The 22,318-nt window shown below is 43.6% G+C and overlaps 2 protein-coding genes across 2 annotated transcripts in view; one reads left to right on the forward strand and one right to left on the reverse strand.

The window, feature by feature from the left end:
* Nucleotides 1-2,152: 2,152 nt before the first annotated feature.
* PRDX6 (peroxiredoxin 6) lies at nucleotides 2,153-15,200 on the reverse strand. Its single transcript, XM_085874365.1, has 5 exons — nucleotides 14,946-15,200; nucleotides 11,289-11,445; nucleotides 10,837-10,980; nucleotides 5,949-6,095; nucleotides 2,153-2,833 (listed from the first exon to the last, which is right to left on the reverse strand). The coding sequence occupies exons 1-5, from the start codon at nucleotides 15,032-15,034 to the stop codon at nucleotides 2,702-2,704; spliced, it is 669 nt and encodes a 222-aa protein (XP_085730491.1). The 5' UTR covers nucleotides 15,035-15,200; the 3' UTR covers nucleotides 2,153-2,701.
* A 558-nt stretch (nucleotides 15,201-15,758) lies between these two features.
* Nucleotides 15,759-22,318, forward strand: part of MMADHC (metabolism of cobalamin associated D) — a 52,001-nt gene continuing 45,441 nt past the window's right edge. The window contains exon 1 of the mRNA XM_085874364.1: nucleotides 15,759-15,782. The gene's annotated coding sequence lies outside the window, so the exon portion shown is untranslated. The remainder of the gene's footprint in view (nucleotides 15,783-22,318) is intronic.

A 22,318-nucleotide genomic window follows, 5' to 3' on the forward strand; every position in this document is an offset into this window, starting at 1 on the left:
TATATAATTTTTATGCAGGGGTTCCCTGAGACATGAAAACCGTTTCAAGGGTTCCACAAGGGCAAAAAGGTTGAGAAACGCTGGTCTAAGCATTGCAATGTATCCAGCGATTTGTAGGTATGACGATCAGGCATTCGATGATGAGTGAAAAAAGTGGGGGGGAAAACAAACAAACAAACAAAAAAAACTCGAATAAATCATGGGGGCCTGTTCTAAATCAAGGCATTGTTGAGGAAGCCCCCCCCCAAAAAAAGGCAAATTAAGACCTCCTGCGAGGTAACCGAGGATGTGCCTTAAGACCCCATTGCAGGTAGAGTGATGATGCACCTGATAAAGGAATTCAATAAGGTTATCTTCAAAAGTGGTGTTTAAATTGCTCCCAAACACCAAATTTTAACTTGTTTTAACTTAATTTAAGTTAAATTGGAGGTGGAGTTTCCTTCGTTAAATTAAATTGGAGGTGGAGGTGGAAACTCACCCTTGAAGTTTCCTTCGTATGCATGCAAAGTTTCAGGCTGCTAGGTTTCATGGTTTTCCATCCTCAGTGCCTTTTAAGGTTCTTTCTCACACTCAACCATTGAGCGGAGCATTCAATTGTGGTGGGCAATCAAAATGCAAAAAACATGTATATTAAAAAAAAGTGCAACAACACACCATGTTCAATGATGCTAAACAGGATCTATGGAAATTAACTTTTTTAAATCCTCATGGAGGATCTCTAAGTCATACTCACGTTGTTGTTCTTGTGAACTTTTTTTGTTTCACAGCTTAGTTTTCATCGAAACTTCCTGAAAGTTGGCATATATATGTAAAAATACCCTGCACAGACAGTAATCATCTCCGGTTTTGAAAATTCCTCCGAGAAAAAAAAGTTATGACGTCAAAATATCTCTGCTAATGGAAATCGCCTAAAATATCTCAAACTTGGCAAGCTTTTTGAATTCTCTTTGTGGGATTCGAACAGGGCATGAGCAGAGATGAATTACTGCACATATGATACATCACTATGATGTCATATCAATTTTTATGACATTCCTATTTGACTGTTTCACAGCCTAGTTTTCATCAAAACTTCCTGAAACTTGGCATGTATATGTAAAAATACCCTGCGCAGACAGTAACCATCTCTGATTTTGAAAATTCCTCCTAGACAAAAAGTTGATGTCAAGATATCTCCGCAAATGGAAATCACCTAAAAAATTCTCAAACTTGGCAAGCTTTTTGAATTCTGTTTGCAGGAATCGAACAGGGCATTAGCAGAGATGAATTACCGCACATATGATACATCACTATGACGTCATATCAATTTTTATGACATCATTCCTATTTTTTTGTTTCACAACCCAGAGTTTTCATCAGATCTTTGTGAAACTTGCCATGTATATGCAAAAAGCCCACGCGCAGGCAGTAACCATCTCCGATTTTGGAAATACTTCCGAGAAAAAAAAGTTAACATCATATCACCACTAATGGAAATCGCCTATACTATTATCTCCAAAACTAGTTTGTTTCATAGCCTACAGTTTTCATCTAAACTTCCTGAAACTTGGCATTATATGTAAAAATACCCTGCGCAGACAGTAACCATCTCCGATTTTGAAAATTCCTCCGAGAAGTAATGTCAAAAATATCTCCACTAATGGAAATCGCCTAAAAAATTCTCAAACTGGGCAAGCTTTTTGAATTCTGTTTACAGGAATCGAACAGGGCATTTAGCAGATGAATTACCACACATGATTCATCACTATGACATCATTCCTATTTTTTGACTTTGTTTAACAACCCAGAGTTTTCATCCTATCTTCGTGAAACTTGCCATGTATATGCAGAAAGCCCACGCGCAGGCAGTAACCATCTCCGATTTTGGAAATTCTTCCTAGAAAAAAAGTTGACGTGAAATCGCCTCTACCATTATCTCCGAAACTAGGCAAGCTGTTTGAATTTTGTTTGCGGGAATCAAGCCGGGCATGAGCACAGATAATTTATCGCAAACCTGATACATCACAATGACTTCATAAAGACGAGGATCTTAGCTCATTCGAGCTTGTTTAGCTCTGAGTATGTAATAACCAGACAAATATTGAATTTGTCAAGCAATTTTTAAAACCTGACAATCAAGGATGTTGATTAACTGATATCAGGATGCCATCAGTAAGACAGACAAAAGCCATTACCGTTTTTTATTGCAATTTAAGTAAATTTTTCCAAGAGGGGGGGGGGGGGGAGGCAGCAGAGAAAGAGACAGGAAAATGCTCCCAACTTGATTTTGTTCAACTTCAATAAAATGATTAACCAATGTTCAAAAAAAAATAAAAAAGCCTAAAGTTTCCAAACATTAATCCACAGCTCTGGCTGATCTGATCAATGGTGAAGTGATGAAATAAAAGCACACCATGAGTTGTAATCAAAGTAAATCACATTGCAAGGTTCTCGTATGAATTCAGCATCATGATCGTTACTTTCAGATTCATTTCGCGAAAGTTAATATACCTCCTCCATGTTCCCATGAATCTGCAGCTATCCAATGTTCCATTGAATAATGCACTTCACAGCAATGTTCACAAATCCATTAGCTTTGGGTGAAAGCAGCACATGGTAATAAACCAAAGATGACACAAAATTATAGGTCAGGCACGAGTGTTGAAATGATAGGTAAAGGCAACATGGCTTAAACAGAACATCTGGAGGGGTTTTGCTTGACTCATTCTTTAATCTGTGTGTGGCGGAGATATGGTCGCCCGGAAGGTAGCAATGTTACTTCCACGTCATTGGGGAAATGCTTGATTACAGCTTCTGGGCCGACATTGGGTGGAATCATCACTCTCTGTCCAGGCTGCAAACCAGGAACACACACACACACACGTTAGTCTTAAATAATCTATATCCGATACAATTAATACCTCAGTGGAGCATAGAAAAAAAAAGTATTCACAAAATCACCACCACCACACACCCCAAAAAATACACTAACAAATGAGACATTCACAACAGTCTAAAACAAAATACAAGGCATGTATATTGTTACAAGAATAGCAGGGGTTAATTATTCATCAGTTATATCTGAGTGTTCGGTAATTGTTTGTAAAAATTACTATCGACCAGAATTGGATGTCAAGCTCGCTCCCTGTTATCCCCACCCTTTTCTTCTTCCCATCTTCCATTTCTGTAATTCTTAAATCAGCCCATTGTCCTTTCACGAGACCTCAACATGGAGGGCACACGTCTGTTAGCTCAAGCCTCTCACACAGGCTTTAACAACATGCCGTATCCATGAGTGTTACCTCAGCGTTCTGGGAGGGCATGCACGAAACGCCCCCCCCCCCCATACAAGTTAACCCGAAATGACCCTCAAATTTTCATACTGATCAGATAGTAGTCAATGTGTGCAATTATGACGTCATAATGAAGCCACCGACAACATTAAAAAAAGAAAAAAAAAACTTATTCCCCATGGTGTGTACTTGCTGTGTGCCAAGTTTCAATATTTTTCATGGAGCAGTTTCGGAGATAAAGGTCCAAGGTTTTTCCTTTTTTCTCCCCCAACATGGCTGCCACACCACATGATATTTGACATCATAATCATTAAAACATTCTACATGAGCAGTCATCTATGATGAAAATTTGATACGAATCGGACAAGTGGTTGCAGAGAAAACAGAAAATTAGCATGGACGGTCAACTGGAAAATAAACCAATGTCACCCTCAGGGTGACCCGTATCATGCGAAAAGGTGACCACGTGTGACTTCTTTAAGGTCACACTGAGGTGAACAGAGCTGCTATCCACCAGGAGCGACTCCTTGAGGAATATCTGCCTACGAGAGATTCCGATGAGAATCATTCTACAGAGTAACCATGAAAAATATGCGTTTGCCTCATGACGTCACCAAATGACATCATAATGTCTCAAGCTTGACATATCTAGAAAGCACTCATTGAGGTGTTCAATTTGAGGTACTACACGATCTTCTTCTTCCTTCGGCTGCTCCCATTAGGGGTCACCACAGCGGATCATCCGTATGATCCGCATAGTGATTTGGCACATGTTTTACGCCGGATGCCCTTCCTGACGCAACCCTGGTCGCCTCTTACGACACAGGGATATGGTACACCTATTTTAACCGGGGTATACACCGGCCCAGTACACTGGTACTCACTTCGCCGACCTCGGAAAGATGACAGGCTGAGTCAACCCCCTGGTGTATTAATTCAGTGGCCGAACGGGGCTTGAACTCAGGACCTTTTGGATCCCAAGCCGCTGCCCGAACCGCTGCGCCAACACCAGGCTTTGAGGTACTACACGATATGGTTCCTAAAACTTGAAAATTTGACCTTGGGGTCAAATATGTTTGACCTTAGGCGCTAACCATGAAGGTCAAGGCCAATCGCCACCAAAAATTAATCAGCTGAGCGCCAGACCATGAACTATATTCCCATAAAGTTTGGAGACGATCCGATCAAAATTGCTTAAAAAATAAGGGTTTCGTCGACTCCCCTGATTTGCGACAAAGTGACCTTGACCTTTGACCTTCAAAATTTTGTGCACTGAAAGGGACCTCTATAGGCCTCTGATATGCAAAGTTACAAAAATTTCCAATGATAACTGTGCTCTGCAGAATTTTTTTATACGTGATTACAGACAAAACAAACAAACAAACAAACAAAAAAAAAAACATACAAGCTGACTAGCATATCTTGCAAAAACTTCGTTTTGGCAAGATAACAATGCCTCTGGCAACTTCAAAAAAAAAATCCAAATAATATTGAACTTTCTCAAGGTCGTTGTCTTGCACTTGTGGATCTCTGGTTGACTGTTTCATAAACAATCATGGGCCCAAAAGGCCAAACATATGACCACGTTCAGACACATGATGTTTTGAAAAAGTTTGATTGTCAGATATTACAATTGTTTATGAAATTTGAATGAACTTGTCTTGCTCATGAAGACTATTGTCAGTCTGTTTCGGAATGGCAGCTACAACAATGAATGGATTCAACAGAACACTGACCGAGGTATGCTGACAGTCGTGGGAAGTCAGGAGGTGGTGACATTCCGTGTGTTAACTCTTCATCGGAGCAAAAGAGGAATCCGACAAAGGGTTAATGCCTGAAACGTCAGCTCCTTGCTTCCATTGGCAGTTGGCATCCGCCAATCAATGTTCTCTCGATTCCGTCCATCATGGAACTCGAGTTTGGTTATACTTAAAACAGGTTTATCACCACCACACAGACCAACTTTGGGTCATTGTGTGATGTTGCCCTTTGGAGCACTTGCCTCCTGATGCTGTGCCCAGGTTAAAATCCCAACTGTGTGATTTATCCACTTATCCAATCTCATCATCCATGTAATGTTTTGCAGCAGCTCATAAACGATTTTCTTTCTATAATGTTCAAAATAAACTTTTCCCTTCCTTTATATTACTGTTCGATTGCGATCCTTGAACCACAAGTTGATGCAACATTACAATCCATCGAATCACCAATTCCCTATCCATTCCACTTTTACAGCAACAGCTGCCGGTGGTTAAACATAATTGGTGTAATTTAGACATTTATCTTTTCCCCCATGACAGATTACAAACTGCCGTACATCGATGCAAATCGGAATCTAAAAGAGCAAACGATACTAAATAAGAAAACAGAGTTCAGAAGAGCAGGGTGTTGGCTGTGTGTAATACGAGCGAGAAGAGCAGGGGGTTTGGCTGTGTGTGGAAGAGTGGGGATGGGTTTAAAGAAAAGAGGCACTTGCTTCTTGAGATAAACATTGGAACAAACAAGACGTTTTAAAGAAAACCCGAGGGAGCTCCTGGTGTAAATGGAAGAGAGTGCCAAAAATTCTCAAGGGAACAGCAGCACAAAGACATGAAAGTCAAACAAATGCCAAAATAAATGAATCAAAATATCAGTGAAAGGCTGTAGACTACATACTCCAGGTCGGCCATAGCATACCTTCCAGTCGACAGGGGTTGCGCAAGGCAGACGTTGAGTGAGCTGCAGCGAGTCAATCACTCGCAAAATCTCATCAAAGTTACGGCCAGTTGTAGCCGGGTAGAGCAGAGACAGCTTCAGCTTTTTATCTGGTCCCACAATAAACACCTGTTGTGAATCAACAAATGACTGTCACCGCAATGAACCACCAAATCCAGATAAAACATCCCGCTTAAGGGCATCAACGATTTATCTTTTATCTATTGTTGAGAAGAAGAGAGGGATTTGGGGGTTAATCTGACTGAATATAGGGATCTATTTCCTATATTCAGTCATACGAACCATTCCTGTTCTCTTATGGTATACTTAGGGAACCAGCAATGGAGCGACCTGAACAGAGAAATCGGAATAGGAAGCAAGCGGCCAAGTCCCGTCAGACTCCTGACAGAATGAGAGGAGGAGTCCAATTTAAAACGGCTTCTTTTATTGTAGAAAGTCACACATGATGCAACATAATGATTTAACTGGAGCACCACACTTGCATAACTGAGCGAAAGTTTCACCTTGCAGTTAACACATACGATGCAATACCAAACTTCAGAATTTGTTGCCCTTGGTAACCAAAGATAGCTGTTTATATGAAACATGTTTAGAGTTCAGGAGCTGCTGGTTGGACAGCCACCAAAGTCTAAAATAACAGACGGAGACAGAGGACCCTCGCTAGGACTTGTGTACTGGTGTGTTACGTAATTAATAATAGACATAACTAGAACTGCCACTTCATAACTTCTGGCAATGATGACCGGGTACCAAGACGTCTCACTTTGATCGGACACCTGACCCTGACGTTTATTATTATTCATTTGAATTCAGAATGGGATTAAAATAAATTCAATTCAATTCAAATGGGAGAGCAAATCGGTACAGTCCTGCATTGGAGTCAGGAGGAATCTGGATAGACTTCAGCTGCTATTCCTCTATGCTCAAACCCATCCGGCACAGACAAGTGAGCATTCTTAAATAAATAAATAAATAAAGAGGCAAAAATAACTCGGATTCAATAAATTCAACAATTCTGGCTGCCACACCATGCGTCCGATCAAGTTGAAATTTAAAATAAATATTCCCCATCAGCACTAGATAATTGTGAAGTCACATCTATTGATGAAGCGGTTCAAGAGGAAGAATTTTTTTTTAAGATTTTTGCCCAATCCGATATGGCTGCCAGACCATGTGACAAATTATTCATGAATACGCTGGTATCCCCAAGGCTTGGGGAACATTTGTGTGAAGTTCCCCTCGATCTGTCCAGCCGTTTTGGAAAAGATGTTTATAGGTTTTAGGGTAAATCCAATATGGCTGCCAAACCATGTGACCTATGATGTCATGTGTGTGAACATTTTGTTCCTCATGAATAGGCAGTCATACATGTAAATTTGCTCCAATCTGTTCAACCTTTTCAGAGAAGATTTTTGAAGGTTTAATATATATATATATATATATATATATATATATATATATATATATATATATATATATATATATATATCTACATATAAATGGCAGTCCTTCTGTCTGTGTTTGTTTGTAACCAATAAGCTCCAAGACCATGAACCGATCTTGATGAAACTTTACACACATATAGACCTAACATTCAGCTCCAGGATGCGCTAAGTGGCTTTCCATAAAAATGAAAAAATATATATATATATATAAAAAATAAAAATTTCCATTTAAAAAAAAAAAAAAAAAAAAAGGCTTTCGAATTGTGCGCCAGCGTATTAATCGTAACAAAAGGCTTCATGGTTAAAAACACTAGGGTTTTTTGAAATCCAAAATGTTCGTATTTGTTGACTTTTTAAACATACACATTCTCCTCCTGTTATTTGAATTCTCAAACTGCACGCGCAAGGCAACAGCGAACTGCTGATAGATCTGCTCATGAAAGAGCCAGGCAAGTGGAGTCAGCTGCAGAGAGTGAGAGTGAGAGTGAGTCATCTTACTGCTGATATAATATCTGTTCATGAACGAGCCAGGCAAGCAGAGTCGGCTGCAGAGAGAGAGAGAGACAGAGAGACAGAGAGAGACAGAGTCGCCTAACTGCAAATAGAGCGTTACACCGACGGGCGAGAGAAGCACAAAACTCACGTTCCAGGTTTTGGCAGGACATCAAGGACAGTTGCCACTGCTGCTAGAAACATTGAGTGGCTCAAGGCCGCCTTCAACTATGACCTCTCTGAGGATTACGGCAGCATAAAGCCTTCCTTCCATAAATCTGAGGAATAAAAGAAGCCTTCCCAATTTTCTCCATACAACTAATGCCTCAGTCTAACTAGCGTGAGGGGAATAGGGCAAATTTCCTGGGTATTACCAGGTACTTTAGCTAATACACACACACACACACACACACACACACACACACACACACACACACACACACACACACACACACACACACACACATACACACACAAAAACATTATGACCACTGACAAGTGAAGTGAATAACATTGATTATCATGTTGCAATGGCACCTGTCAAGGGGTGGGATATATTCGGCAGCAAGTGAACAGTCAGTTCTTGAAGTTGATGTGTTGGATGCAGGAGAAATGGGCAGGAGTAAACTCAGGGCACCTGAGTGACTTTGACAAGGGCCAAATCTCCTGTCCAAAGGCAAAACCTCGTCACTCATTTTTTGATCAAAACTGAGCTAATACTAATTTTGGAGTTACTAGGTTATAGGCTTTATGTTAGTGTATAAGTTATTGTAATTTGTTCCCTACGTAAGCTTGTACGCTCATGGCAGGACCTAGCAACTCCTCCAGAATTCGGTAAATACCACAAAAAAACCTAGTATCTCAATGGACGAATCTGATGCCACGCTTTAGTCACATGACATCAAAATGGCAGCGCTCCAACATCTGTAAAGGAATAATCAAATCTTCTCGAATGGATACGGCTTTAATATGCCGTATATAAAAGCAGTTTTTCTTTGTTTTCTCAAAATCAATCAGAAGTGAGTTACGAGGTTCTGCCTTTGGACGGGAGAAATTGTTATGGCCAGACGACTGGGTCAGAACATCCCTGAAATGGCAAGGCTTGTGGGGTGCTCCCAGTCAACAGTGGTGAGTACCTACCGACAGTGGTCTGAGGAGGGACAAACCACAAACCGGCAACAGGGTGTTGAGTGCCCAAGGCTCATTGATGTGCGAGGGCAACGAAGGCTATCCCATCTGGTCCAAACTGACAGGTCTACTGCAGCACAAGTCATAAAAATTTTTAATGGTGGTCACGGGAGGAATGTCACAATCCACAAGTGCACCACACCCTACTGCGTAGCCGCAGACCGGTCAGAGTGCCCATGATGGCCCCTGTTCACTGTCGAAAGCGCCTACAATGGGCACACGAGCATCAGAACTGGACCTTGAGGCAGTGGAAGGTCACCTGGTCCGACGAATCCCGTTTTTTTAGATCACGTGGATGGCCGTGTACGTGTGTGCATTTACCTGGGGAAGTGATGGCACCAGGATGCACTGTGGGAAGATGACAAGCCGGTGGAGGGAGTGTGATGCTCTGGGCAATGCTCTGCTGGGAAACCCTGGGTCTGGCCATTCATGTGGACGTCAATTTGACACGTGTCACCTACCCAAACATTATTGCAGACCAGGTACACCCCTTCTTGGCAATGGTATTCCCTGATGGCAGTAGTCTTTTTCAGCAGGATAATGCGCCCTGCCACACTGCACACATTGTTTGGGAATGGTTTGAGGAGCATGATGAAGTGTTCACGGTGTTGCCCTGGCCTCCAAATTCTCCAGATCTCAATCTGATTGAGCATCTGTGGGACGTGCTGGACCGACAAGTCCGATCCATGGCGGCTCCACCTCGCAACTTACAGGACTTGAAGGATCTGCTGCTAATGTTTTGGTGCCAGATACCACAGGACACCTTCAGGGGTCCTGTAGAGTCCATGCCTCGGCGAGTCGGCGTTGTTTTGGCGGCACATGGAGGACCAACACCATATGAGGGAGGTGGTCATGATGTTTTGGCTTATCAATGTATATGGCTGCCAAATCCTGTGACTGATATCATTTTTATTTTATTTTTTCTGTGGACCAATTTATCCAAAGACTACCCTCAAAATTTTTTCATACTGACCGGATGTAGCATTCCATATATGCAACTATGACGTAAAAAAAAAAAAAAAAAAAAATAAATAAAAAACACAAACACACCTCACATTCCCCATGAGGAGTATTGGCTATTTGCTAAGTTTCAATTTTTTTTTCCTTTGTTGCGGTTTTTGAAATAGAGGTTCAAAGTTTTTCCAACATGGCCACCACACCACGTGACCTATGATGACATGATTTAACACTAAACCGTTCTGCATGAGTCGTTGCTCCGATGGTTGAAAATTCCGTCTTGATCAGACAAGCAGTTGTGGAGAAAAACACTAAAGTTCTGTGCGTCCAAACAAACAAACAAACGCAATACCCTCTCCTCTGGCGAAGGGAACAAGCAGTGGAACCTGGTGTCCAGGAACCTTCAAGACTGGATTAGACCACACAGGTAGGAATTTGGAATTTGGCCATGGTGCCAGCAACAACTCACCTGAACTCACAAACAAACAAAACAAATCTGCCAAATTGCTAATATAATATACCGATTTTTTTTTTTTCTCTCCAGCTTAAACTCTGACGAGGTCACAATGGCAAAGGTATTGGTTCCAGTTCCAGGTCTGTGCTCAAGCTACAATTGCATCAGTTTTAACCACAAATGTATTTGCTGACCATTGCCAAAATATTACTTCTAAACAGACACTTTAAAAGTTGACATTCACCACGTGTCAAACCGCTGTGTTGTTTCCCAAATCAAAATCATTTTTTACTGGGTGGCAAGCATTACTCACACAGCGGGCTGTGAGTGGCATCCCAGTGCCATCCTTCTCTTTCGGATCTAGCATGCCGAGCTGAACAGCCAGCCGGCGGTTTGGGTCAGCCAAGATTGGGTACGGCAAGGACTTGTCAGAGGAGTCCCTATAAGCCTGAATATCCTGCAGGTTGAAACAGGGAATAGGGTTGGGAGGGGGGGGGGCAAAACAAGAAAGATAACTAAATTGTGGTGCACTGGGGAAAGCTTGAACACAATTACGTAGAAAACAAAAAGTACAAAAATTAATAAATAATTTGATGGTGAGACGCACAGGTAAAATAAAATCACTCGCACTCACTTTCACTGTAAAATCAACAAATGGCACAATTGACCCAAGGGTCACAAGCTACGTGCTCATATGGGAACGCAAAACAGATAGCAACACTGGGAGACAAACAACGAAAAGTCATTGCCAATCGTGCGCCATGCCTTGATCCAGGCATTGTGATCCTGAACAGAATCGATGGAGAGTGCAATCATCTTGACGCCACGCCGTTCAAATTCCGGTGCGAGCGAGACCACGCGAGCCAGCTCCGTGGTGCACACTGGAGTGAAGTCAGCCGGGTGTGAGAACAGGATCCCCCAGCTGCAAGCATAGAAGCACTTAGTGTATGCATGCAATGCCTGCACCAACGAGTGGAAATACTCATTTACATTACAGGCAGTTGGTGCTTTTGCAAGAATCAAAAAGTTAGCAAACAATGACTGAAAGTCTGACCACTGAGGACTGCCCAAAAGTAGAAATAAAAAAAAATTTGTACATTTACCGTATCTCAAATAAATATAAAACTACCAATAAGTGGATTACACTGTACATCTTTGGGACAATTGGGACCAATCCCAATATCACTTCCCAATCTTACTCTGTGATTAAAACATTAAATCTCATCATTCACACAATGCCCCCTCTTGGGAGGGCACTTAACACCGGGCTTATGTTGCTTGTTGTCCGGACGACGACGGTTGAAACATTGGACCTGAACCTTGCTTTCTGGTTCAGTGTTGCATTTCGGCAAAATGTTGGTGAATCTTCCAAACTATAATTAGTTTTTGCTGCATGGCCTTGGCTGGTACAAATGGCATAAAGTACCAGCCTCGGAAATGTCTCCAAAATATGACAAAATGTTCCAAAAAAAACAAACAAACCAAAAAAATGCCTTTTCAGTATCGCTCATGTGTATCTCGAAAATAACTCCACGACTTGTAGAAGAGCATAGCGATGGGTTAACATGATCAAAGGAGTCATGTGGCCCATTTTGCCAAGTGAACCTTACCCATCACCACCTCGCTTGCAAAAAAAAAAAAAAAAAAAAAAACTCAATCCCATTCAACATGTATCGATCGATTTTACATTGTTCAAGGCAAACAAAGGAATTTTGAGCGATATAGATAAAACAAGCTGATATTTCAGATGTTCATCCTTCATCTGACACTCCCAAAAAAATAAAAAAATAAATAAAAAGGACAACACCTGGAACAGCAGCTTTATTTAGATTATCGAGGTGATTAGCATACCTGCCAACTTTCACTTGATAAAAATCTCTTGTTCAAACTTAACCCACCCTTTGTAAACACAATGCATGGCTTTGTTTTGACACACACACACACGTGTGTGTGTGTGTGTGTGTGTGTGTGTGTGTGTGTGTGTGTGTGTGTGTGTGTGTGTGTGTGTGTGTGTGTGTGTGTGTGTGTGTGTGTGTGTGTGTGTGTGTGTGTGTGTGTGTGTGTGTGTGTGTATATATATCTGAATTCCCCTTCATATTTGCTTTCAGCACATTTGCCTTCGAGCTCATGAGAAGCAAGGGAGCCGTCGAGGTAGCTTCAGAGCAAGCATGAAAATCACCACATTCTGTTGCAAACACCATTTGGCAGACATTTACCTTTCTAAACACTCCCCCGAGAAGCAACAAAAAATGAAGTGAAAGAATCCTGGAAGTTGAAGAGATATGTACCAGTGATTATTATAGCAAAGGGAATGATGATGAACCTTAGAGATCTAAAAACAATCCCTGGGAATATTACTACAAACGAGCTGCAGTTGGAAGCTATCCGGGGCTCAGTGACGATCCTCAAAAGAGCCCATGGAACAACAACAACAAAAAACCACCATAAAAATTCACAACTTGATCCATGAATCATGATCCCTTACTGAAACGAAGACGGATACTTCGAGACCTGGTATGACTCCGTTCCACCTTCTGAAACTCATCCATGTGTGGAGATAGCAGCCAACAGCAACTTGCGCACACTTGTATAATGGTACACACACACACACACACACACACACACACACACACACACACACACACACACACACACACACACACACACACACACACCACCTGTAGAAAGACTATACCCCCTTTCAAAAAATTTCTCCTTTTGTTGCCTGAAATCAGACTTTCCACATTGTAACCCACAACTTCCAAGCGAAAAACAAATTCCACAAATTTCAGAAAATTTCTTAAAAATACAAAACTAGAATATTTTAGTTGGACAAGTGTCAAGATCCTCCTTATAATAGCAATGTTAAATTATCTCAGATGTCACCAATCACCTTCAAAAATCACACACCAACATAAATGGCCTCCACCTGTGTTGAATTGTAGTGATTCTGATTATTTCAGGATAAATTCAGCTATTCCTGTAGGTTTCCTCTGCTGGGTAGTGCATTTCACAGCAAAGACTCAACCATGAGCACCAAGGAGCTTTCAAACCTCTGGGATAAAGTTGTGGAAAGGCACAGATCAGGGGATGGGTATAACAACATTTCAAAGGCCTTGAATATCTCCTGGAGCACAATCAAGACAATCATTAAGAAGTGGAAGGTGTGTGGTACCATCAAAACCCTGCTGAGATCTGGCAATCCCTCCAAACTGGATGACCAAGCAAGGAGGAGACTGATCAGAGGCCAATGGCAACTATAAAACTACTTCAGGCCTTTATGGCAAAGAGTGATCACTGTGAGCATGTCATAATATCCCAAGCACTCCACAAGTCTGGCCTTTACGGTAGGGTGGCAAGAAGGAAGCCATTACTCAAAAAGCCCACCTCGAGTCCCGTTTGAGGTATGCAAAAACACCACTGGAGATTCTGAAGCCATGTGGCAAAACGTTTTGTGGTCTGACAAAATAAACATGAAACTATTTGGTGTAAATGCAAAACGTAACGTTTAGCACAAACCCAACACAGCACATCACCCAAAGAACACCATCCCTACTGTGAAGCATGGTGGTGGCAGCATTATGTTATGGGGATGTCTCTCATCAGCAGGGACTGGGGCACTTGTCAGGATAGAAGGGGAAATGGATGGAGAAAAATCCAGAAAAATCCAAGAGGAAAACATGTTGCCCTCTGTAAGAAAGCTGAAATTGGGAAGGAAGTTCACCTTTCAGCACGACAACAACCCGAAGCACACAGCCAAAGCTACACTAGAGTGGATAAGGAACAAAAACATAAATGTCCATGAGTGGCCCAGTCAGTCCCGACCTAAATCAAATCGAAAAATCTGTTGCATGGCTTGAAGTTTGCTGTCCCTCAACACTCCCCACGCAACTTGAATGAGTTTGAACAGTTTTATACAGGAGAATGGGCAAATATTGCCCAATCAACGTGTGCATAGTTGGTAAAGATCTATCTCAACAAACTCACAGCTGTAATTGATGTCAAATGTGCTTCCACCAAGTATTCACTCAAGGGGGTAGACACTTATCCAACCAATATATTCTGGTTTTGTATTTTTAATTAATATTCTGAAATTTGTACAATTTGTTTTTCACTTGGAAGTTTTGGGTGATGTGAAAATAAATTATGGTGAACAAAATTAAAAAAAGTCTGATTTAATGCAATTTCATTCCAGCAAAATAGGTAACAAAAGGTGAAATTTTTGAAAGTGGGTGTAGTCCTTCTGGAGGCACTGGACACACACACACACACACACGCACACACGCGCACACACACACACACACACACACACACACACACACACACACACACACACACACACACACACACACACACACACACACACACACACACACACACTAGAGTGACGTGTCGTTTTCACGGCCAATAAAAGCGACTCACGAGTCTCCGAGCCAATCATGGAAGTTAATGTGACCTTGGGTGGATTCGGCGTCAAAGTTCGGGAACTCGTCTCCTAGAAGAATACTCATGGTCACAACGTCCGCGCAGAGGGAACCGATCAGAGCAACACGAACAACTCGAAAATGTCGAAACGCAGATGAATCAGGAAGCGCACGATATGACCACGTGACGCGAAGATCACGAACGTTTAGTAATTAGGGTGTGGTTAGTTTGACCACGCCCCCAGAAAACCGACAACTCCCTTTTATTTATTTATTTATTTATTGTTTCGTAATTAGGGCGTGGTTAGTTTGACCACGCCCCCAGAAAACCGACAACTCCCTTTTATTTATTTATTTATTTATTTATTGTTTCGTAATTAGGGCGTGGTTAATTTGACCACGCCCCCAAAAACCGACAACTCCCTTTTATTTATTTATTTATGTAGTCACGCCTTCGTATTACCAAGCAGTGAATGGTCAATAAATAGGATTATCTGATTAAAATTGTGACGGTTGTTTCCTTATCTTTATTTAACCTTTGACCCCATCATACATATTATTATTGTTATGTTCCATTGTTGGTGAAGAACGTTGTTTCGTATGAAAAGATGTAAACAGCGCTTCGTCATTTTTTGTGATCATACACGCCTCAACTTACTCCACTCTTTTCGCGTGCTTTGCACAACCCTCCATTCCTAAATAAATAATCCCACGGACTAACGAAACAAGTGTATAAATCCCACATCGTCTGCTCGCGATGACGTCTTCGATTCTTAGAAGTATTTTGATGATTTACCTGTCGATGCAACACGTAAGGCATGGACACGGACACAAGGTAAGTTTGTACGTGTGGAGCCATGATGCATTGATCCGTACACCTTGAACAAAGCCGAATGTACAGGTGACGTCTGTGATGTACTGAATGGAAGATGCTCAGCAGGCAGACACGAGCGGGGGAACAGTCGAGCCGGGCTGTGTTTCACAAGCGCGAGCGCGGGCGTACTTTGCCCGCGGCTCCCCTTTTATTACGTATGCAGCACACGCACAAGCCGGGCGACTACAGCATTACTACAACGCCTCAGGCGGCGCGCACACCTTATATCCCTTGCAGACACGATGACCACTCCGACCACTCCCACACCACCATGCCCTTCCCCGTAGGCCCGCAGACTACACCACAACGTCCAATTACCGCATGAACACAGGTGATTATCATTGTATAGGTATGAGGAAATGTAAGTTATATACGAGATAGAAAGACAATTATAAAAGTGACAAGTCTGGAGATGGCGATGGTTCACGAGGGGACGCCACGGGCAAACTGGCGGGAATCGGGAATAACGTAAATGATGAAAGTTGTAGTACTCGAAGAGCACGACTTGCATACCAACTTTCATTCGAAACAGTTGAAAACCCGAGGAGCTCGGTGCCCAGTTTATTGATTTTTTTTGACATTTTCTGAGTTCGTGACCTTGTGACCTTGACCTTGGGACGAAAATGAAAAATGGAGCTCCGTGGGGCTATGCAGGTGCCATTGGGCTAACCAAATACCGAAACCTCTGCCAGATTCGACAAACCCCCTCGGAGAAGATGTAACTTTTTTTGTTGTTGTTGAGGGTTTAGGCCTCAGTCACATTTGCTCTCCGGCGAGGATACGGCGGCCGTACCCCCCCCACCTTTGAATTGACAGAAACGTGCGGCGGCCGCAGAGTTTCTGAGTTGGCCTCAGGGTGGCCCTACGCCGTTTGGCTATATTTTACAGGCCGTAAGGTCGCCGTGGAATTGTAATGCGGAGTTATAACTTTTTTTCATTTATACGTTCACCGTAGAAATTCGACAAGCCGAAAAAAAAGAAATGGTTAAAAAAAAAAAAAAAACGCATTCGTTACCGTCCGCCTGGCCGCACGTTCGCCTTACGGCCCCCCCTTCGGCCCCCCTGCGGTCCCCCTGCGGGCACCTTGCGTCTGTGCTGTATCACGTGATTGGGTTTTCGTATATCATGACTCGCCCGCTAGGGGTGGCAGGAATGTACATCAGGACGCGCAATAAAGCGGAGTTGATGCTAACACTCTTGCTTCTCGTGTTCCACTGCACCTCGTACACCATGGCGTCTGCCTTGAAAATTCTATGGCCGCAACAGGGACGCCCTAAGGTCACCGTGTGACATCAAATCAAAGACCGTACGGCACCCCCACATTTTCGGTCTCCACAATTTATAGATACGCCATGCAGCTCCCCGAAAAATAAAAAACATATGTGACTGCTACATTGTGTGACCGTGGAAATACTGTGGCCGCCGTATAATTGCTAGTGGCCGTAGAATTTGGAGACCCCACGGCCGCCGTGGCAAATGTGACTTAGGCCTAAGTGACCACGATATTCGTTGTCCTTCGTCCACCCGTCCGTCAGTCCCGAGCATAGCCCCGTGGGTTTCGATCCGATCCTGATAAAATTTGGGTGCGAGGTTTATATCATGATCTCGTTGTGTGATCCGGAGAATGGGCGGAGCCACGCCCCAAAAAACATGTGATTTTAGGGGGTAGCTGGTTTCAAGTCCCCCCCCCCCCGCCTATCTGTATCTCGTGTTTTAGTTCTATCTCGTGTGCTTGCTCAATCTCATGCTCGAGCTCTATTTCGTGTGCTTGTTCTAACTCGTGTGCTTGTTCTATCTCGTGTGCTTGTTCTATCTCGTGTGCTTGTTCTATCTCGTGTGCAAGCTCTATCTCGTGTGCAAGCTCTATCTCATGCTCCAGCTCTATCTCATGGGCTAGCTCTATCGCATGCTCTTGCTCTATCTCGTGTGCTAGCTCTATCTCGTGTTTTAGTTCTGTCTGGTGTGCTTGCTCTATCTCATGCTGTCGCTCTATCTCGTGCTCAAGCTCTATCTCGTGTCTTAGTTATATCTCGTGTGTTAGCTCTATCTCGTGTTTTACTTCTATCTCCTGCTCAAGCTCTATCTCGTGTCTTACTTATATCTCGTGTTTTAGCTCTATCTCGTGTCTTAGTTCTGTCTGGTGTGCTTGCTCTATCTCATGCTGTCGCTCTATCTCAAGTTTTCGTTCTATCTCGTGCTCAAGCTCTATCTCGTGTCTTAGTTCTATCTCGTGTGCTCGCTCTCTCTCGTGCTCCAGCTCTATCTCGTGTTTTAGTTCTAACTTGTGTGCTGGCTGTATCTCATGCTCTAGCTCTATCTCGTGTTTTAGTTTTATCTCGTGTGCTTGCTCTATCTCATGATCCAGCTCTACCTCATGATCCAGCTCTATCTCATGATCCAGCTCTATCTCATGATCCAGCTCTATCTCATGATCCAGCTCTATCTCGTGTTCTCGCTCTATCTCGTGTTCTCGCTCTATCTCATGTGCTGGCTCTATCTCGTGTTCTGGCTCTATCTCGTGTCTTAGTTCTATCTCGTGTGCTGGCTTTATCTCGTGTTTTTGCTCTATCTCGTGCTCTAGCTCTGTATCGTGCTCTCGATCTATCTCGTGCTCTAGCTCTGTATCGTGCTCTCGATCTATCTCGTGTTCTAGCTCTGTATCGTGCTCTCGATCTATCTCGTGCTCTAGCTCTGTATCGTGCTCTCGATCTATCTCGTGTTCTCGCTCTATCTCGTGTTCTCGCTCTATCTTGTGCTCCAGCTTTCTCTCGTGTTCTAGCTCTATCTCGTGTTCTACCTCAATCTCGTGTTCTTGCTCTATTTCGTGTTCTAGCTCTATCTTGTGCTCCAGCTTTCTCTCGTGCTCGAGCTCTATCACGTGCGCTAGCTCTATCTCATGTTTTAGTTCTGTCTCGTGTGCTCGCTCTCTCTTGTGTTCTTGCTCTATCTCGTGTCTTAGTTCTATCTCGTGTGCTGGCTTTATCTCGTGCTCTCGCTCTATCTCGTGTTCCAGCTCTATCTCGTGTTCCAGCTCTATCTCGTGTTCCAGCTCTATCTCGTGTTCCAGCTCTATCTCGTGTTCCAGCTCTATCTCGTGTTCCAGCTCTATCTCGTGCTCTCGCTCTATCTCGTGTTCCAGCTCTATCTCGTGCTCTCGCTCTATCTCGTGCTCTCGCTCTATCTCGTGCTCTCGCTCTATCTCGTGCTCTCGCTCTATCTCGTGCTCTCGCTCTATCTCGTGCTCTCGCTCTATCTCGTGCTCTAGCTCTATCTCGTGCTCTAGCTCTATCTCGTGCTCTTGCTCTATCTCGTGTTCAAGCTCTATCTCGTGTTCCAGCTCTATCTCGTGTTCCAGCTCTATCTCGTGTTCCAGCTCTATCTCGTGTTCCAGCTCTATCTCGTGTTCCAGCTCTATCTCGTGTTCCAGCTCTATCTCGTGTTCCAGCTCTATCTCGTGTTCCAGCTCTATCTCGTGTTCCAGCTCTATCTCGTGCTCTCGCTCTATCTCGTGTTCCAGCTCTATCTCGTGCTCTCGCTCTATCTCGTGCTCTCGCTCTATCTCGTGCTCTCGCTCTATCTCGTGCTCTCGCTCTATCTCGTGCTCTCGCTCTATCTCGTGCTCTCGCTCTATCTCGTGCTCTAGCTCTATCTCGTGCTCTAGCTCTATCTCGTGCTCTTGCTCTATCTCGTGTTCAAGCTCTATCTCGTGTTCCAGCTCTATCTCGTGTTCCAGCTCTATCTCGTGTTCCAGCTCTATCTCGTGTTCCAGCTCTATCTCGTGTTCCAGCTCTATCTCGTGTTCCAGCTCTATCTCGTGTTCCAGCTCTATCTCGTGTTCCAGCTCTATCTCGTGTTCCAGCTCTATCTCGTGTTCCAGCTCTATCTCGTGTTCCAGCTCTATCTCGTGTTCCAGCTCTATCTCGTGCTCTCGCTCTATCTCGTGCTCTCGCTCTATCTCGTGCTCTCGCTCTATCTCGTGCTCTCGCTCTATCTCGTGCTCTCGCTCTATCTCGTGCTCTCGCTCTATCTCGTGCTCTCGCTCTATCTCGTGCTCTCGCTCTATCTCGTGCTCTCGCTCTATCTCGTGCTCTCGCTCTATCTCGTGCTCTTGCTCTATCTCGTGTTCTTGCTCTATTTCGTGTTCAAGCTCTATCTCGTGTTCTAGCTCTATCTTGTGTTCTTGCTCTATCTCATGTCTTAGTTCGATCTCGTGTGCTGGCTTTATCTCGTGCTCTCGCTCTATCTCGTGTTCCAGCTCTATCTCTATCTCGTGCTCTCGCTCTATCTCGTGCTCTCGCTCTATATATCTCGTGTTCTAGCTCTATCTCGTGTTCTAGCTCTATCTCGTGCGCCAGCTCTATCTCGGGCTCCAGCTCTATCTCGTGTTCTCGCTCTATTTCGTGTTCAAGCTCTATCTCGTGTTCTACCTCTATCTTGTGCTCTCGCTCTATTTCGTGTTCGAGCTCTATCTTGTGCTCCAGCTTTCTCTCGTGCTCCAGCTCTATCTCGTGTTCTACCTCTATCTCGTGCTCCACCTCTGTTTCTGGCTCTAGCTCGATCTCGTGTTCTCGCTCTATCTTGTGCTCCAGCTTTCTCTTGTGCTCCAGCTCTGTCTCGTGTTCTACCTCTATCTCGTGTTCTTGCTCTATCTCGTGTTCTTGCTCTATCTCGTGTTCTACCTCTATCTCGTGTTCTACCTCTATCTCGTGTTCTTGCTCTATCTCGTGTTCTTGCTCTATCTCGTGTTCTTGCTCTATCTCGTGTTCTTGCTCTATCTCGTGTTCTTGCTCGATCTCGTGTTCTTGCTCGATCTCGTGTTCTTGCTCTATCTCGTGTTCTTGCTCTATCTCGTGTTCTTGCTCTATCTCGTGTTCTTGCTCTATCTCGTGTTCTTGCTCTATCTCGTGTTCTTGCTCTATCTCGTGTTCTTGCTCTATCTCGTGTTCTTGCTCTATCTCGTGTTCTTGCTCTATCTCGTGTTCTTGCTCTATCTCGTGTTCTTGCTCTATCTCGTGTTCTTGCTCTATCTCGTGCTCGAGCTCTATCTTGTGCTCCAGCTTTCTCTCGTGCTCCAGCTCTATCTCGTGTTCTAGCGCTATCTCGTTAAGGCGGTATTAAAATTCCTGCAGGAATGTGGGAGACCCATTCAAAATGTATTTGGCTTTGAAGAGTTTGATCAGATTCCGGTGCGTGGCGTGGATAGAGCCTCCTTGCTCTGACAGCGCCATTAAGGCCGAAATCACATTTGCCACGGCGGCCGTGGGGTCTCCAAAATCTACGGCCACGAGCAATTATACGGCGGCGCAGTATTTCCATGGTCACATAATGTAGCAGTCACATATGTTTTTATTTTTTGGCGAGCCGCACGGGGTATTTATAAACTGTGGAGACCGAAAACGTGGGGGTGCCGTACGGTCTTTGATTTGATGTCTCACGGTGACCTTAGGGCGTTCCTGCGGCGGCCATAGAATTTTCAAGGTAGCCTCAAGGTGCCCACAAGGCGACTGCAGCGGTACTGCAGGGGGACCGCAGGGGGGCCCTCAGGCGAACGTGCGGCCAGACGGACGGTAACGAGTGGGTTCTTTTTTATCTTGCCATAACGAAGTTTTTGCAAGATATGTTAGTCAGCCTGTATGTTTTTTATTTTTATTTTTATTTTTATTTTTTTTGTCTGTAATCACGTATAAAAAAATTCTGCAGAGCACAGTTATCATCGGAAATTTTTGTAACTTCGCATATCAGAGGCCTATAGAGGTCCCTTTTAGCGCATAAAATTTTGAAGGTCAAGGTCAAAGGTCAAGGTCACTTTTTCGCAAATCAGGGGAGTCGAAGAAACCCTTATTTTTTGAGTAATTTTAATCGAATCGTCTTCAAACTTTATGGGAATGTCGTATATGGTCTGGCGCTCAGCTGATTAGTTTTTGGTGGCGATTGGCCTTGACCTTCATGGTTTGCACCTGAGGTCAAACATATTTGACCCCAAGGTCAAATTTTCAAGTTTTAGGAACCATATGGTGTAGTACCTCAAATTGAACACCTCGATGAGTGCTTTCTAGATATGTCAACCTTGAGACATTATGACGTCATTTGGTGACGTTATGAGGAAAACGCATATTTTTCATGGTTACTCTGTAGAACGATTCTCATCGGAATCTCTCGTAGGCAGATATTCCTCAAGGAGTCGCTCCTGGTGGATAGCAGCTCTGTTCACCTCAGTGTGACCTTAAAGAAGTCACACGTGGTCACCTTTTGGCAATATACGGGTCAGGGTGACATTGGTTTATTTTCTTTTTTTTACCACAGTTCTTTTGTTTTGGCTTGTCAAATTGCTACTGTGAACGTGGAAATGAAAAACGTTATAACTCTGCGCTATAATTCCACGGCAACTCCTATGGCCTGTAAAATATAGCCAAATGGAGTAGGGCCACCCTGAGGCCACCACACGTTTCTGTCAATTCAGAGGGCGTACGGCCGCCGTATCCTCGCCGGAGAGCAAA

This window comes from Eptatretus burgeri, chromosome 3 (assembly GCF_056783735.1).
Source record: "Eptatretus burgeri isolate ZD-2024b chromosome 3, Ebu_testis_v1, whole genome shotgun sequence".
Lineage (NCBI taxonomy): Eukaryota > Metazoa > Chordata > Myxini > Myxiniformes > Myxinidae > Eptatretus > Eptatretus burgeri.

Coding starts and splice junctions, on each gene's coding strand:
- PRDX6 (XM_085874365.1), bottom strand. CDS start 15,034: ATGAGTATTCTTCTAGGAGACGAGTTCCCGAACTTTGACGCCGAATCC. Junction 10,981..11,288: donor ATCACAATGCCTGGATCAAG/GCATGGCGCACG, acceptor TTCAACCTGCAG/GATATTCAGGCTTATAGGGA. Junction 6,096..10,836: donor TGCCACTCACAGCCCGCTGT/GTGAGTAATGCT, acceptor GATTCACAACAG/GTGTTTATTGTGGGACCAGA.